This window comes from Chiloscyllium plagiosum, chromosome 9 (genome assembly GCF_004010195.1).
Source record: "Chiloscyllium plagiosum isolate BGI_BamShark_2017 chromosome 9, ASM401019v2, whole genome shotgun sequence".
Taxonomy (NCBI): domain Eukaryota; kingdom Metazoa; phylum Chordata; class Chondrichthyes; order Orectolobiformes; family Hemiscylliidae; genus Chiloscyllium; species Chiloscyllium plagiosum.
The window spans coordinates 62,337,992-62,352,218 of NC_057718.1; the positions used below are offsets into that span (position 1 = coordinate 62,337,992).

The 14,227-nt window shown below is 41.1% G+C and overlaps 1 protein-coding gene across 2 annotated transcripts in view; it reads right to left on the minus strand.

Annotated features, from left to right (window-relative positions):
* pus10 (pseudouridine synthase 10) overlaps positions 1 to 14,227 on the minus strand; it is a 77,310-nt gene that overhangs the window by 56,276 nt on the left and 6,807 nt on the right. For both annotated transcript variants that reach the window (XM_043696060.1, XM_043696059.1), the window contains exons 2-4: positions 12,936 to 13,072; positions 7,624 to 7,872; positions 4,084 to 4,170 (exon numbers count right to left, since the gene is read on the minus strand). In XM_043696060.1, coding sequence (XP_043551995.1) covers positions 4,084 to 4,170; positions 7,624 to 7,872; positions 12,936 to 13,061 — 462 coding nt within the window. In that variant the 5' untranslated portion in view covers positions 13,062 to 13,072. The remainder of the gene's footprint in view (positions 1 to 4,083; positions 4,171 to 7,623; positions 7,873 to 12,935; positions 13,073 to 14,227) is intronic.

Genomic DNA, 14,227 nt, shown 5'->3' on the forward strand with positions numbered 1-14,227 from the left:
CCTCCTGTGGTAACAAGTTTTCCACATTCTCATCACAATTTGTGTAAAGATGATCTTCCTGAATTTCCAGTCAGATATTTCGAAGACCAAATATATTGATGGTGTTAAATCATGCTCTTCCTCACATAGAGAAACATACTCTCTACATTCATCCTATCAAACCTATAATTATTTTAAAGAAAGCTCAACCTACTTTTGTCATGAGAAAAAGAGACTCAGCTTGTCACAAGTCCCCTCACATTGGGTTGTTGTTCAATGTTCAGAAATGCCTTGCGACTGGACATTGTCATTGAACCACTCAAGTGTTTCTGAGTGATCAGGAGTGCCTTTGCAGAAGCTCGTTATGGAGCCCTTGACAGCAGACCAGAAGCTGCGGGCATTCAGTGTCTCTGGGATACCAAGTGTGTGCTAACATCATGGGCAGGGTGTAAGTGCACCCAATACACAGTGGGCACCAGCCCCCCTTTCCTGCATTTTTTTTAATCTCCCCTACAAAAAGTGGCCTGCAAACACTAAGCATATTATGGTTTGGACAGCACATTATCCTGGTCAATAGGCTAAATAAGAAGCCGAATAAACATTTACAGAACAACCTCAGTTATCCAAATGTCAATTATCCGAATTTCGAATGATCTGAACAAGATCTCAAGGTCCCGTAAAAACGTTAGCCGAACAATCAGTTATCCGAACAAAATACTCTCCGCCCATCTTGTTCAGATAATCGAGGTTGTTCTGTAATGAGTTATTGAAGTAGGGCTGGCAGGCTGCTGATTTCAGCACATGCCTACCTAGCCTAATATGGGAGTCAGTTAGCAGTAGGTGGGAAGGTAGCGAAGCTACCCACCTGACATTTCACTTGTCCCCTTCCCAACAAAACACATTTGGGTTTTTTTTGGGGGGAATGGGGGTTGCAATGTAGCATCCAGCCCCAATTTTCAGATTTGTCTAATTAGTACGTAGTTTATCCTTAGGAAGGAATACAAATATAAAATAAACAGTCACCCATTTCACAGTATTTGTGGTATTCCCCTCAATGGTTATGGATCCACAACACAAATCCCTCCTTAATTAAGTGGCATTAAACTGTAATTTCATTCACATAACAAGTATGGCTAGTGCGAGAAAAAGAAAAATCACATCAATGTGCAAGGATTGCCTATCTGACATCTAGGTTAAAGCATATTACTGAATATAGCCCCTAACCTAGCATCTGACTCGAGTGTTGCTTTATGCTGATATGAGGTCACAGACATAATAAAGTGTTACACTCCCTTATCTTAACATTGCCTTTCTCCATTTGACGCTGACAGGAATAAGATTCACAGAAATTGAAACCAGTAACCATCAACAGGACTATTTACAAAACCCTGAATAGATACTAATTAGGTCAGGATATTCACACAAATGTAAATTAGCTATGTTTTCTGATTTGTTAATACTTCCGTAGAAAGAAAACTTAACTGCTGACAGTGGAAGATCATATGAAAAATGGCAAGTTTTTCATAAATCTAGTTTAGTTCGCCACCTGTTGTTCAAATTTTAAAAAGGAACAACCCAAGAAATTACACACTATTCTTGTAAACAGTGGCACATTGCGAGATAAAAATCAGCGTACAGCTCAAAAATATAAACTATAACCATCAAAAAGGATACAGACTAGTGGAACAGACACAACAGATGCAGTCAATGTAATGAAATGTGAAATCAGATTTTACACAATACTACAGCAAAACTAAACATATACCGCATGTTTCATAACAGAGTGGAGCAGCAACAAATCAAAGATTTAGATATATTGATTTTTTTTTAAAAGAAATCTGCGAAGTAATCATAAAACAAATGGAAAATCTAGATTTGATACAGACTGGCAGAATGTCACGAGTGCTGTGCCATAGGAGTCGGTGCTGGAGCCTCAATTCTGCAATTTATACAAAGTTTTTTGGATGAAGATACCAAAGGTATGAGAACTAAATTTGCTGATGACACAAAGATAGGAAAGTGAATTGTGAAAAAGACATAAGGGACCAAGATAGGATGAGCGAGTGGGTAAAGTTCTAGCAAATGGAGTACAGGTCTGGTATTTCTTATCTGGAAACCATGGGGCTAACATCTTTTTGGAAATAAGACAATTTTGGTTTTTGGACACAGCCTATTTACTCGACAGGTTATTCTTGATTTAAAATGACTTTTATCAGTTCCTGTTGTTGAAGGTATTGACTTTTGCTGATAACTTTCCTAAGCCCGATAGTACTGTAGTTTTGTCTCCATGTTTCCTCCTTTTAGAAATAGTCCTGGACATTGGAGTTTAGGTCTTTGGGTCCATTCGGTTCCAATTGCTTGTTGAGGACACAGGAGGATGCTTTTGAAAAACCTTCTGTTTTTAGGTCTTTGTGGCTCTTGGACGTGCAGATGTAGGATACCCAAACTGTACAATGTGGGGATATGTGAAATAGTCTATTTTGGCAGAAAGAATAAAAAAGCAGATGGCAGAGCTCTGAAATGCAGAAAGATCTGGGTGTCCTGGCACATGAATCACTGCAACAAGTAATCAGGAAAACAAATAAAACGTTGTGTTTTATTGTGAGGGGGACTGAATGTAATAGCAGTTATACAAGACAATAGTTATACCATATCTGGAGTATTGGTCACCATTTTTATGGAAGGATGTTAATACATTGGAAGCCATTTTTATGGAAGGATGTTAATACATTGGAAGCAATTCGTAGAAGGTTTACTAGACAAATACTTGGAATGACCCTTCAGAAGAAAGACGAGACAGGCGAGTTCTTCATCCTCTGGAGTTCAGAAGAGTCAAAATGACTTAATCGAAATAAACAAGGTCCAGAGGGGACATGACCAGGTGGATGCTCAAAGGACTTTTCCTCTTGTGGGAGAATCTAAAATTTGAGATAATTTAAAAATAAGGGAGCATCCCTTTAGAACAGAGATGAGGAAACTTTTTTTTTCCCTCTCAGGTGAATGTCTTTGGAAAACCCTGATTATTAAGGGGGATGAAAGGTTATCAGGGGCATACAGGAATGTAGAGTTGAAGTTAAAATTCAGAACAGCCATGATCTTAGTGAATGGCAGAGCAGGCTTGAAGGCCCAAGTGCTCTACTATTGTTCCCTTGTTCATATGTTTGTTCACGTGGCACTGAGTTTATTTCATTCATTCAGGTGACATGGGAGCTGACTGTAACCTCAGTGTTTACTGTCCATCCCTTGTGACTTCGGCAATGTTATTCAACTGGAATGGTTGATGTAGTACTGGTTCAACTACAGCACTGTTGGAGGGAGTTACAGAATTTTGACGCACAGCAGTAAAGGAGCAACAGTATAATTCCAAGTCAGGATGGTGTGGTGATTGAAAGGGGAATTGCATGTGGTGTTTCCATACATGTGCTGTGCTTATTCTTCCAGACAATACAGAGTGAGGGCTTTTGGAAGCTACTGTCCAAAGAGCATTGACTAATTGCCGCAGTGGATCTTTTAGATGGATAGACACTGCTAGAACTGTGTGTTATGTGTGGAAGATGATAGATAATGTGCCAATCAAATGGGATGCTTTGTCTTGGATGGCATCAAGCTCCTTTATTGATAATTGACCAAAAGAACCAAAGACTTACACTTGGTTAATTATAAAACAACTAACATTGCATTGAGCAAACAACTAACATTGCATTGAGCAAACAACTAAGCAGACAGGTTTAGTAGCACTGGTGGCTACATGGTCTGTTTCTACTCACAAGAGAGTTTGAAAGCAGATGCCTGAACAAGGAGGTGCTCAAACTCAACTACATTTGGTCCGGGATCCTAGACAGAGATTCGTGTGACATGTTAAAGGAAAGACAAGAAACTTACATAAACTGTGTTTCTGTCTCTCATTATTTGAACTGAAGTGTAAAGAGCATAATCTTCCAATGGATAGAGTTCATAGACAAACTTGCTGTCTTCATATCTCTGACTGATAAGCAAATTTACAGTCAAGAAAATTAACAAAGAGAAGCAAAAAAAGGTTCAGATATACATTTTATGGAACAAAAAAGTGCATTTTTATCAAAAAAGATAAGTTGGACGACTCACCTCTCTGACTAAAAGCTGGGGAGGCAGTGAAACTGAAAATACGAGACTGTTAAAATGATAACCAGCAGAGTCCACTTCAGCACACACCTAAAAACAAACAAAAAGCTATCTATTCTCCGCAGAATACAAACTTGAAAAAACACAAACAATAAACTCCTTTAAAGTTTGTACTTATTTTGCAGGCAGCCTCCTTTTTTAGATAGTGTACAAAGTCTCATTTTTGTTCTTGCTTCCCTTTTCCTCAGTACTGACTCATGGCAGAATCATCATTTCCATTGATAACTACTCATTATACATGTTTTTGTACATGTAATTTTCCCAATATGGTCTCATCAGCCAACATACGCAATGACTCATGTAAAACAAGTAATTTTTATGAGTTCTTACTAGCATGAGCAGATGGAGGTCATTAGGAGCAATAACAGTCATGAAATTTTGTTGACAAAAACAGCTTAAAGATAAATTATCCAAAATTAGGCCATTGAATATGGTGAGCCTAACTGGTTTCTACTGATTAGATACAGAGAAGGTTATTCACCTTGGAAACATTTATGCATACTTGGACTTGATTTTTGGTATCCAGGAGTTTTTCTTTAATAACTGCAAACCACATTAAATAGAAACCAAATAATAGAAAAGTAAAACAGTAGCAGGAAATGTTGCAGAGGTACAAATATGTGGGCTTTTAGATGGAAAGGATTTGGAATCCGAAACTGAAGTTGACGTCAAAAGGGAGTCACAGTCGCCAACAACTGAGGTAAGCTCAAGGAAGCTGTCAGACAGAAGGACTGAATCAGTGGCAAAAGAGACGAGTTTGCAACGGCGCAGTAACAATAATTTTAATTTCTCAATGTTGAGCTCTCAGGAATCTAGCAGATCTGACACCATCTTTGCAACGAGAAACAGAGTTAACATTTCTCTCTCCACAGATGCAGCCATACCAGTTGAGTTTCTCCAGTATTTTCTGATTTTATTTCAGGGGCCAATGGTCTACAACTCTCACCATTGTGTGCAGCATCTCCTCTCAATGGCTGTCATCCATCTCTTCCTCCTATACTACATTAAACTATTAACCTTTCCTGACTTCTGATGCTTCGTACACTCTCAGTTGGGACACCTCACCATCCCTGCTGCTTGTGCACCACCACTACATTTATTATTCTGTGATGAAATGACAAAGTTGCTGGCTGGCCAACATTTATTGCCTGTCCCTAGTTGCCGTTCATAAGATGGTGGTGAGCTGCCTTCTTGAACCACTGTACTCTATGCACTGTAGGTCGATGAACAATGCCATTACAGAGGCATTTGATCCAGGATTTTGATCCAGTGACACTGAAAGAACAACAAATAATTTCAAGTCAGGTTGGTGAATGGCTTCAAGGGGAATTTACGGCGTAGTAGTGTTCCCATGTATCTGCTGCACTTGTCCTTCTAGATGGAAGTGGTCATGTGTTTGGAAGGTGCTGTCTAAGGATCTTGAGCGAATCTCTACAGTGCACCTTGTAGATTGTTGCTGCTACTGAGCACCTGTGATGGAGGGAGTGGTTGCTGGTGGATGCGGTGCCAATTGTGGGTTACTTTGTCCTGGACGTGTTAAGCTTCTTCAGTCTCATTGGAACTGCATTCATCCAAGCAAGGGGGGGGGGGGGGGGGGGGGGGGAGTATTCCATTGCATTCTTGACGTGTCCCTTTAGAGATTTAAGGAGTTACTCACAGCAGTATTGCTAGTTTCTGACCTACATTTGTAGCTATTGTATTTATGTTGAATTTCTGGTCAATGATAACCCCCAGGATGTTGATAGTGGAGTATTCAGTGATGGTAACACCATTGAATTTCAAGGGGCTGTGGTTCAGATCGTGTCTTACTGGAGATGGTCATTGCCTGGCATTTATGTGGTGTGAATGTTACGTGCCACTTACAAGCCCAAGCCTGGATATTGTCTAGGTATCGTTGCATTTGAAGATGGTCTGCTTCAGTATTTAAGGAATGGTGCTGAATATTTGGTATGCTTACAGTTAATTGGACACTTCTGACCTTTCATTGGAGGGGAGGTCTTTGATGAAGCAGCTGAGATGATTGAGCCTAGGACACTCCGGAGGCACATCTGCAGAGATATCCTACAGCTGAGATGACTGACTTCCAACAATCACAACACTCTTTCCATGTGCTAGGTTTGACTCCAACCAATGGAAAGTTTGGCCCCTAGTTCCTTCGGATTCCAGTTTGCTCCTTGATGTCACACTTGGTCAATGCGATTTTGATGGCAGAAGGACATCATGAAGGCTATAAAAAGCCTTGGATGGGTAGAAAGGCACATGTTGGCATGGAGGGAATGAAGAGCCATGGTGGATGCTTGAAGGACATGGGGTGGCATGGGTTGCCACAGATGGAGTATCAGGGGTGTGGGTGAAGTGAGGGCAAAGCTTTTCTTTTTGTTACACTGTGCTTTTTAAAAGGGTCACAGCACATCAAGCTATGCATTTTGGACAGCTAGGCTTCACATCAGACAGCTTTGGCTGCCTCAACTCTTTTAATGGGCGGTGGGCCTAACTTCAGTTATCAGCCATGTACCCAAAATTTAATTGTCCCAGGAATTTGGGGTTTGTGAAACTGGAAATTTTTCCTCCAGACTATGGAGCAAATGTTCAAGCTGGGGAGAGCGAGAGAGACCGAGAATGCTTATGGCAGTTGAGAAAGCTGACTGTAGTCTTGATTCGAGCTCAGTTCGCAAGGCGCTGAAAAGTACTACACTGACCCTAAAGTAAAATATGGTTTTCCTCTTCAACCATTTGAAAGATGTGCATCCACAATTTGTTAATGCATGTACCATTTGAATTTGCCACTAGCACATGTGAACAGATCTGCCTATCTCATCATTAAATTTTTTCAATGTCCCAGCATCCCCACACTCTTATGGAGTAGTGAATTCTTCCTTTGGGAGAAGTAATTTCTCATCATCTTATCTTTTATTTTAAAAGAACGACCTCTCATTGAGATTGCCCCACAAGGAAAAATCCTCTGTTTACTTTGTAATCCCTTTTAACATCTGAAATATCTCAATGAGATCTCTCATTCTTCTAAACTCCAGACAGTAAGAGCCTGAAGTACTCAATCTCTCTTGAGACAAACCCCTCATCACTGGAATCAATCTAGTGAAACTCTTCTGAACTGCTTCTAATGCAACTACATTCCATCTCAAGTGAGGAGACCAAAATTGTCTACATTATTCCTGACAGTGGTCTCACCAATACCTTGTATAATTGCAGCCACAATTCTCTACTTGTGCTCTATTCCTTCAGCAATGAATGCCAAGACTCCATTCGCCTACCTTATTAAGGTCACTAATGACAGAAAGCTCGAAACAAGTAAGAAACTGAATTAATGCATGACCTTGCCTTCCTGAAATATTAAAATTCCTTGCTATTAATGATTTAACTCACCATACAAAACTTAAACTGTTTGATCAGCGTCTGACATCTAAAGAGGTTTATAACAGGTTTAAGGTTAATTTATCTAACAGAGATCTTGATAAAGCAAACCTTTTTGACAAAATCTGTTTCACATAGGTCTTGTAGAATGCCCAGACACACGGTGCAGGTTTTAACCTCATCATCAGGAAGGACATTTCCACTGGACAGCAATTTGACTGCTCCATTTTGCTCTGAATCAGAATCATTCTTTTCAGAATCCAACAATCGGATCTTCTTACAAGGTGGTTGATCATATTCCACTACCTTAGATTTATCTTCTTCATCGTTCAAGAACTTGTGGAGCTCCGTGAACAATTCCTGAAACACCAACATTATATTTAAAAATGTTCTGTTTGTGATGGCTTATTTAACATATTCATAAAAGTGGACAGTGTGCCTCTTCAGATTTACATTAAACTGTATCTGACCACTGGATCAATTATCATTGAAACATGTTGCACCTGTGTTATATTGAATTAAATTCCACAAGGTTCTGTGAGATGCTGAACCGATGGCACAATATTGTGGGGGTGAAAAGGTGTTGGGAAAGTGGCTGGGTGAAAGGATAAACATGGGTAAAATTTTATACCATTGCCTGTGGCGGCTTGAGTGGATATGTAAATGGGGAAGATGTGAGGATTCCACCACTTTGATTAAGTTGGTCAGAGGATGCTTGCTGCCAATTAATCGAAGTCCTGAAGTCAGCAATTAATGCCTCAGTCTGCCATTGCTGATGTTGACTGGCCAGGGACCCAGTCAAATGGGAAGCTTGTCAACCAAACGCTGTGGGGATTGCTTGTGGGCTCTTGGCTGTGTGATTAGTAGGTAAACTAAACATTTCATGATTCATTTAGGTTAGTCATCCTCACTTAAAGTAACATTGATTGATAAATGAAACAATTATTCTAATCAAGTACACTGTATCACCAATGCAGAGCTTAGCATTCTCACATCATGTGACTGTTTAGCTTAATTTTACAAAGAAATGCATCATGGGATTGCAAACAGAGTGAAGATTACAACCTAATGTTTTCAAGTGAAAGATGCAAAACAGAGATATTGGTTTTATTTCAGATCCAGACTTCCAAGGTTGATTAAGACAGTGATGGTACACTCCACAGCTTGGTAGCCCTTATCAAGGAATCATAAATACACCAATACGAGGGCATATCTGTAGTAAAGAAAGAAGTTGTGTGGTTATAGACAGGATCTAACTACTTAGTAAAGGGTCTTGTGGTGCAACAGCTCTACCTTTGAGCCAGGAGACCTGGGTTCAAGTCCCACCTGTTAGAGATGTTATTTCAAACCTCTAGAGCAGGTGGGACTTGAACCCAATATACAAATTATGATACAAATTATACAAATTATGAACCCAATATACAAATTATGAGTGTGACGGCGAGGGTGGTGTGGGCAAGCCTCCTCTGACCAACTTAATCAAAGTGGTGGAATCCTCACATCTTCCCCATTTACATATCCACTCAAGCCACTTATGGTCATGGTAGTATGCTTGGGAGAACAAGACCTTTGGCTTGAAAAGTTCCCCATCATTGAACCTCCCTTGTGTCGCGTCCAGGTGTATTGTTCATAAATGCATTATCAGGGATAGGGACCCTATTACTGCACCACAAGAGGGCCAAGTGGCAGGGACAGGCCACTATAAATGCTGGAGGAAACACCACAGAAGCGCTTCACAGGAGGCTCCCAAGCACTGAGGATGTCACCTAGACAGGGGACGAAACGTTTGCAACAAAAACTTCCAGCTCGGCGAACAGAACCACAGCAGCCAGAGGTGTGTAATAACATTTTTGAACAGATTGATTAGAAAAGTTTTTTTTTAAGCAATTGACTAAGTTCAACTTGCCTTTTAGAAACTCAAATATATTGTTACAAAGGTAACTAAGAGTATGATCCTTTGACCCTAACATATCGTGAGCCGCACTGCTCACAATCTTCATGTAATATTTGACCATGAGCTGAACGTCTGACCTCATCTTTTCAATTATCAAGACCATACATCTGCCTCCACCCCTGCTTAGCTCACCTGCTGTTGAAACCTTTATCCATGTCTTTATGACGTCCACACCTGATTTTTCCAGGGCTCTCTAACTGATGCCCCATCTTCCATTAACCTGATCTCATCTAAAACTCTGCTGCTGTGTCCTAAGTTGCACTAAGATTTCCTCACCTTTCACCCTTCTGATCACTTCTATGCTGCTTCACAGTCCAGCAGCATCTCAGTTACAAGTCTGCTATCTTTGTCTTCAAAGGATTTGAAGGCCTCATTTCTCACCATCTCCACTACCCCTCCAGCTTTACAAACCATTTGAGATCTCTTACTTCAATTTCTAGCAGATTTTGCATTTGAATTCTTCATCATCACCTTTTTTGTGGAATGTCTAGGCCATAGACTCTAGAATTTTCACCTTCAGTCTCCCCAGTGATCCTTTGTTGAGTTGCTCCTTAAAACCAATCACTTTGACCAAGCTTTTAGACATGCCCATATTTTGTGATATGGTACACAAGTTATGAGGCAGGTCTTGTGGTCACAGCAACATGCTTACATTTTTTTTTTAACGTTACATTTTACATTACATTACAGTGTGGAAACAGGCCTTTCGGCCCAACAAGTCCACACTGACCCACCGAAGCGCAACCCACCCATACCCCTACATTTATCCCTTACCTAACACTACGGGCAATTTAGCATGGTCAATGCACGGGGAGAACGTGCAAACTCCACACAGTCAGTCGCCTGAGGCGGGAATTGAACCCGGGTCTCTGGCACTGTGAGGCAGCAGTGCTAACCACTGTGCCACCGTGCCGCCCACTTGGGAGAACAAGACCTATAGATTGTAAGGCTCCCGTTCACTGAACCTTTCTTGTGTCACATCTGGGTATACTGTTCATGAACGTATTCATCCAGTATGACTGCCAATAAGTTTTTTAAAAATTGTTTATTTAATGGAATTTGTTTTATGTCTGTTTAGTAATTGTCATGGTTTTCAGCCTCCTCCTAAACACAGACATTTGGGGTGGGGGGGGGGGGGGGGGGTGATGGGTAGAGGGAGTCTACCGGAACAAACAGTATTTTCAGAGGTTTTAAGCAATGTTTTAGCTACAGAAGCTTGGCTAGAGAAGATAAGTGACTATTCAACGAGATAAAGTGTTGCATCATTATTTTAAGCAAGAAAGATGTACAAGCTGACCCCATATTGCACTGCATTTATGAGATGGTTTGAGGTTTTGCAGCAATATATTTTGGAATGGATGATTCAAAGAAAAGCCATGATTTCAGGCATCAAATGGATAGCGAATCTCCAGCCAGGTCTGTGAACTGGAATTGAGGAAAGTCCATTCGCAATGTATTTGCTAGTTGCTTCAACTTGTATAGCACCTTTGAAATAGCAAAATGTGCTAATGTACTACAGATCGGCATGAAGGTGGCTCGACTGTTAGCATTACTGCCGCACAGTGCCAGGGAATATGAAGTTTGCACATCCTCAGTGTCTGCGTGGGTTTCCTCCAGGTGCTCTGGTTTCCTCCCACACTTCAAAGATGTTGAGGTTAGGTGGATTGGCCATGCTACATTACTCAGATGTATGCAGACTAGGTGGATTAGCTACAGAAAATATGGGGTTACAGGAATGGAGTGGGTCTGGATGGAATGCTCTTCAGAGGATTGGTGTGGACCCGATGGAATGAATGACCTGCTTCTTCACAGTCAGCATTCGATGAGTTCTATGAGATTCTATGAAGAGAAGAAAGGGGGGAAAATTGATGAAGAAATAAGTTATCAAAGTGATTTAGAAGAGAAGGAAAAATGTCCTGAGATAAAGGGTTTTAGGGAGTAACTTCTGACTGTTGAAGGCAAGATGGCTGAGAGTGCTACCACCAATGTTAGAAGTTAGAGGTAGATGGGGTTGGAGCTATAGAGAGATTTTATAGGGAGGTTAGAGATTTTTTACTTAATAAAGATTATATAGATTCATAGATACATGGAAATACAGCATCACTTCAACTCATCCGCGCCAACCAAATACTCCAACCTGACCCAGTCCCATTTGCCAACATTTGGCCCATATCCCTCTAAATCCTTCCCAATCATACATCCATCCAGGTGCCTTTTAAATGTTGCATTTGTACCAGCCTCCACCACTTCCTCTGGCAGCTCATTCCATACAAGCACCAACCTCTGCATGAAAATGTCAGATCCTTTTTAAATCTTTCCTCTCACCTTAAACTTATGCCCTCTAGTTCTGGACTTCCCCCACCCTAGGAAAAAGACTATGGCTACTCACCCTATCCATTTAGGGCAGTACAGTGGCTCAGTGGTTAGCACTACTGCCTTACAGTACCAGGGACCAGTACCAGTACCTTACAGTCTGTGTGGAATTTGCACATTCTCCCCATGTCTATGTGGATTTCCACTGGGTACTCCGGTTTCCTCCCACAGTCCAAAGGTGTGCAGGCTAGGTTGATTGGCCATGCTAAATTGCCCATAGCATTCAAGGATGTATAGTTTAGGTGTGTTAGCCATGGGAAATGCAGGGTTATAGGAAAGAGTGGGGAGTTGGGACTGGGTGGGATGCTGTTCGGAGGGTTGGTGGACTTGCTGGGTCAAATGGCCTGTTTCTATACTAGGGATTCTAATGATTCCATTCCACTCATGATTTTATAAACCTCAATAAGGTCACCCCCCAGTCTCCAACACTCCAGGGAAAAAAGCATTGGTCTTTTCAGCTTTTCCCTCCAGCTCAAACCCTCCTGTCCCGGCAACATCCTGGCAAATATTTTCTGTACCTTCAAGTTTAACAACATCATTCCTATAGGAAGGCAACCAGAATTGTATGCAGTATTCCAGAAGTGGCCTCATCAATGTCCTGTACAGCTGCAACATGATATTCCAACTCCTGTACTCAGTGCTCTGACCAATGCCTTCTTCACCACCCTTCTACCTGCGACTCCACTTTCAAGGAACTATGCACCTGCACCCCTATGTTCAGCAATGCTCCCCAGGGCCTACTATTAAGTGTACAAGCCCTGAACTGATCTACCTTACCAAAATGTACACCTCACATTTATTTAAATTAAATTCCACATTCCACTCCTTGGCCCACTGGCCCATCTGATCAATGTCCCGATGTACTCTGGGATAATGTCCTTCATTGTGCATTACAATCACCTATTTTGTTGTCATCTGCAAACTTACTAACCATACCTCCTATATTCACATCCAAACCATTTATATAAATGATGAAAAGCAATGGATACAGCACTGATTCTTGTGACACATAATAGCATTTTCCAGGTGTTCAAACTGTTTTTTTAAGAAGCTCACATTGTTAAACTTTTAAATGAAAATAAAACATTTCAAAAACCTTGCATGAAAGCCTGTACGTAGGCTGAATCCCAACAGAACAGAATCTTAGTATACATCGAGGACAGCATCCTGCACTGAGCAACATCTGGACAACTCTCCTGTCCTTCTCCTTCAATGGAAACATGACTTCTAATCCTATTAAACAAAAAAAGGCAGGAACAATAATTTTCATTAATGTTTACAGGTTTTACAATTGTTTTCAACTTGAAATAAATAGTTTCAAAGATCATGTTCAACTTTCACATTCATTTTCAGTTACATTTTTGTGCATCAATGTTTGGGAACAGGCTACTTGGTCATTTCCCTTTCCTAAACTATCTGTTTTACCAAGTTATGGCAAGCCGTACAATTTTTGCAGTGAATTCACATGACAGAGAGTGAGAGGTTGCTGACTCTCTTCAGGACAATTTGGCTGGTCCACTTCAATTTCTGGTTAATGATAACATTATCACATAATCCCCAAGTTATCATAATGTCGAAGTGAGATGATTGGATTGGGCATTGCCTGGTACTTGTGTGGCACAAATATTACTTTCCACTTTTCGGACCACATCCAATAATATACAAATGATACTAAATATTGTGCAATCAACTTCATTTGAATCTTATGATGACTTTACTTCATTGATGGAGCAACTGAAGATGGTTGGTCCTAAAACACTACCCTGAAGACTGGGGCTTTTGTGGTGCAGTGCTAACATCCCTGCCTCTCAGCCAGGAGGCCTGAGCTCAAGTCCTACCTGCTACAGAGTAACAATATCTCTGAACAGGTTGATTAAAAAATATTTACCTTAAGTCCATCCAACTGAAGTGTTCCCCAATTGCCACTGAATGGGACTGTTTTTCAGGGCTCTTTGATGTTACCCTCAGTCAAGTGATGCTTTAATATTGTTACAAATTCACGAGACAATATTCTGCTCAGAGTTCAATAAAGACAACCTTATAAGTTAGATACCTTAAGTGAGTGTCTTATGATAGAGGTCACATGATTATTACCTCCATCCCCCATCACGAAGGACTCAAAGCCCTCCGCTTCTTCTTTTCCCGCCGTACCAACCAGTACCCTTCCACTGACACCCTCCTTCGACTGACTGAACTGGTCCTCACCCTGAACAACTTTTCTTTCCAATCCTCCCACTTCCTCCAAACGAAAGGAGTAGCCATGGGCACCCGCATGGGCCCCAGCTATGCCTGCCTCTTCGTAGGATATGTGGAACAGTCCATCTTCCGCAACTACACTGGCCCCATCCCCCACCTTTTCCTCCGCTACAGCGATGACTGTATCGGCGC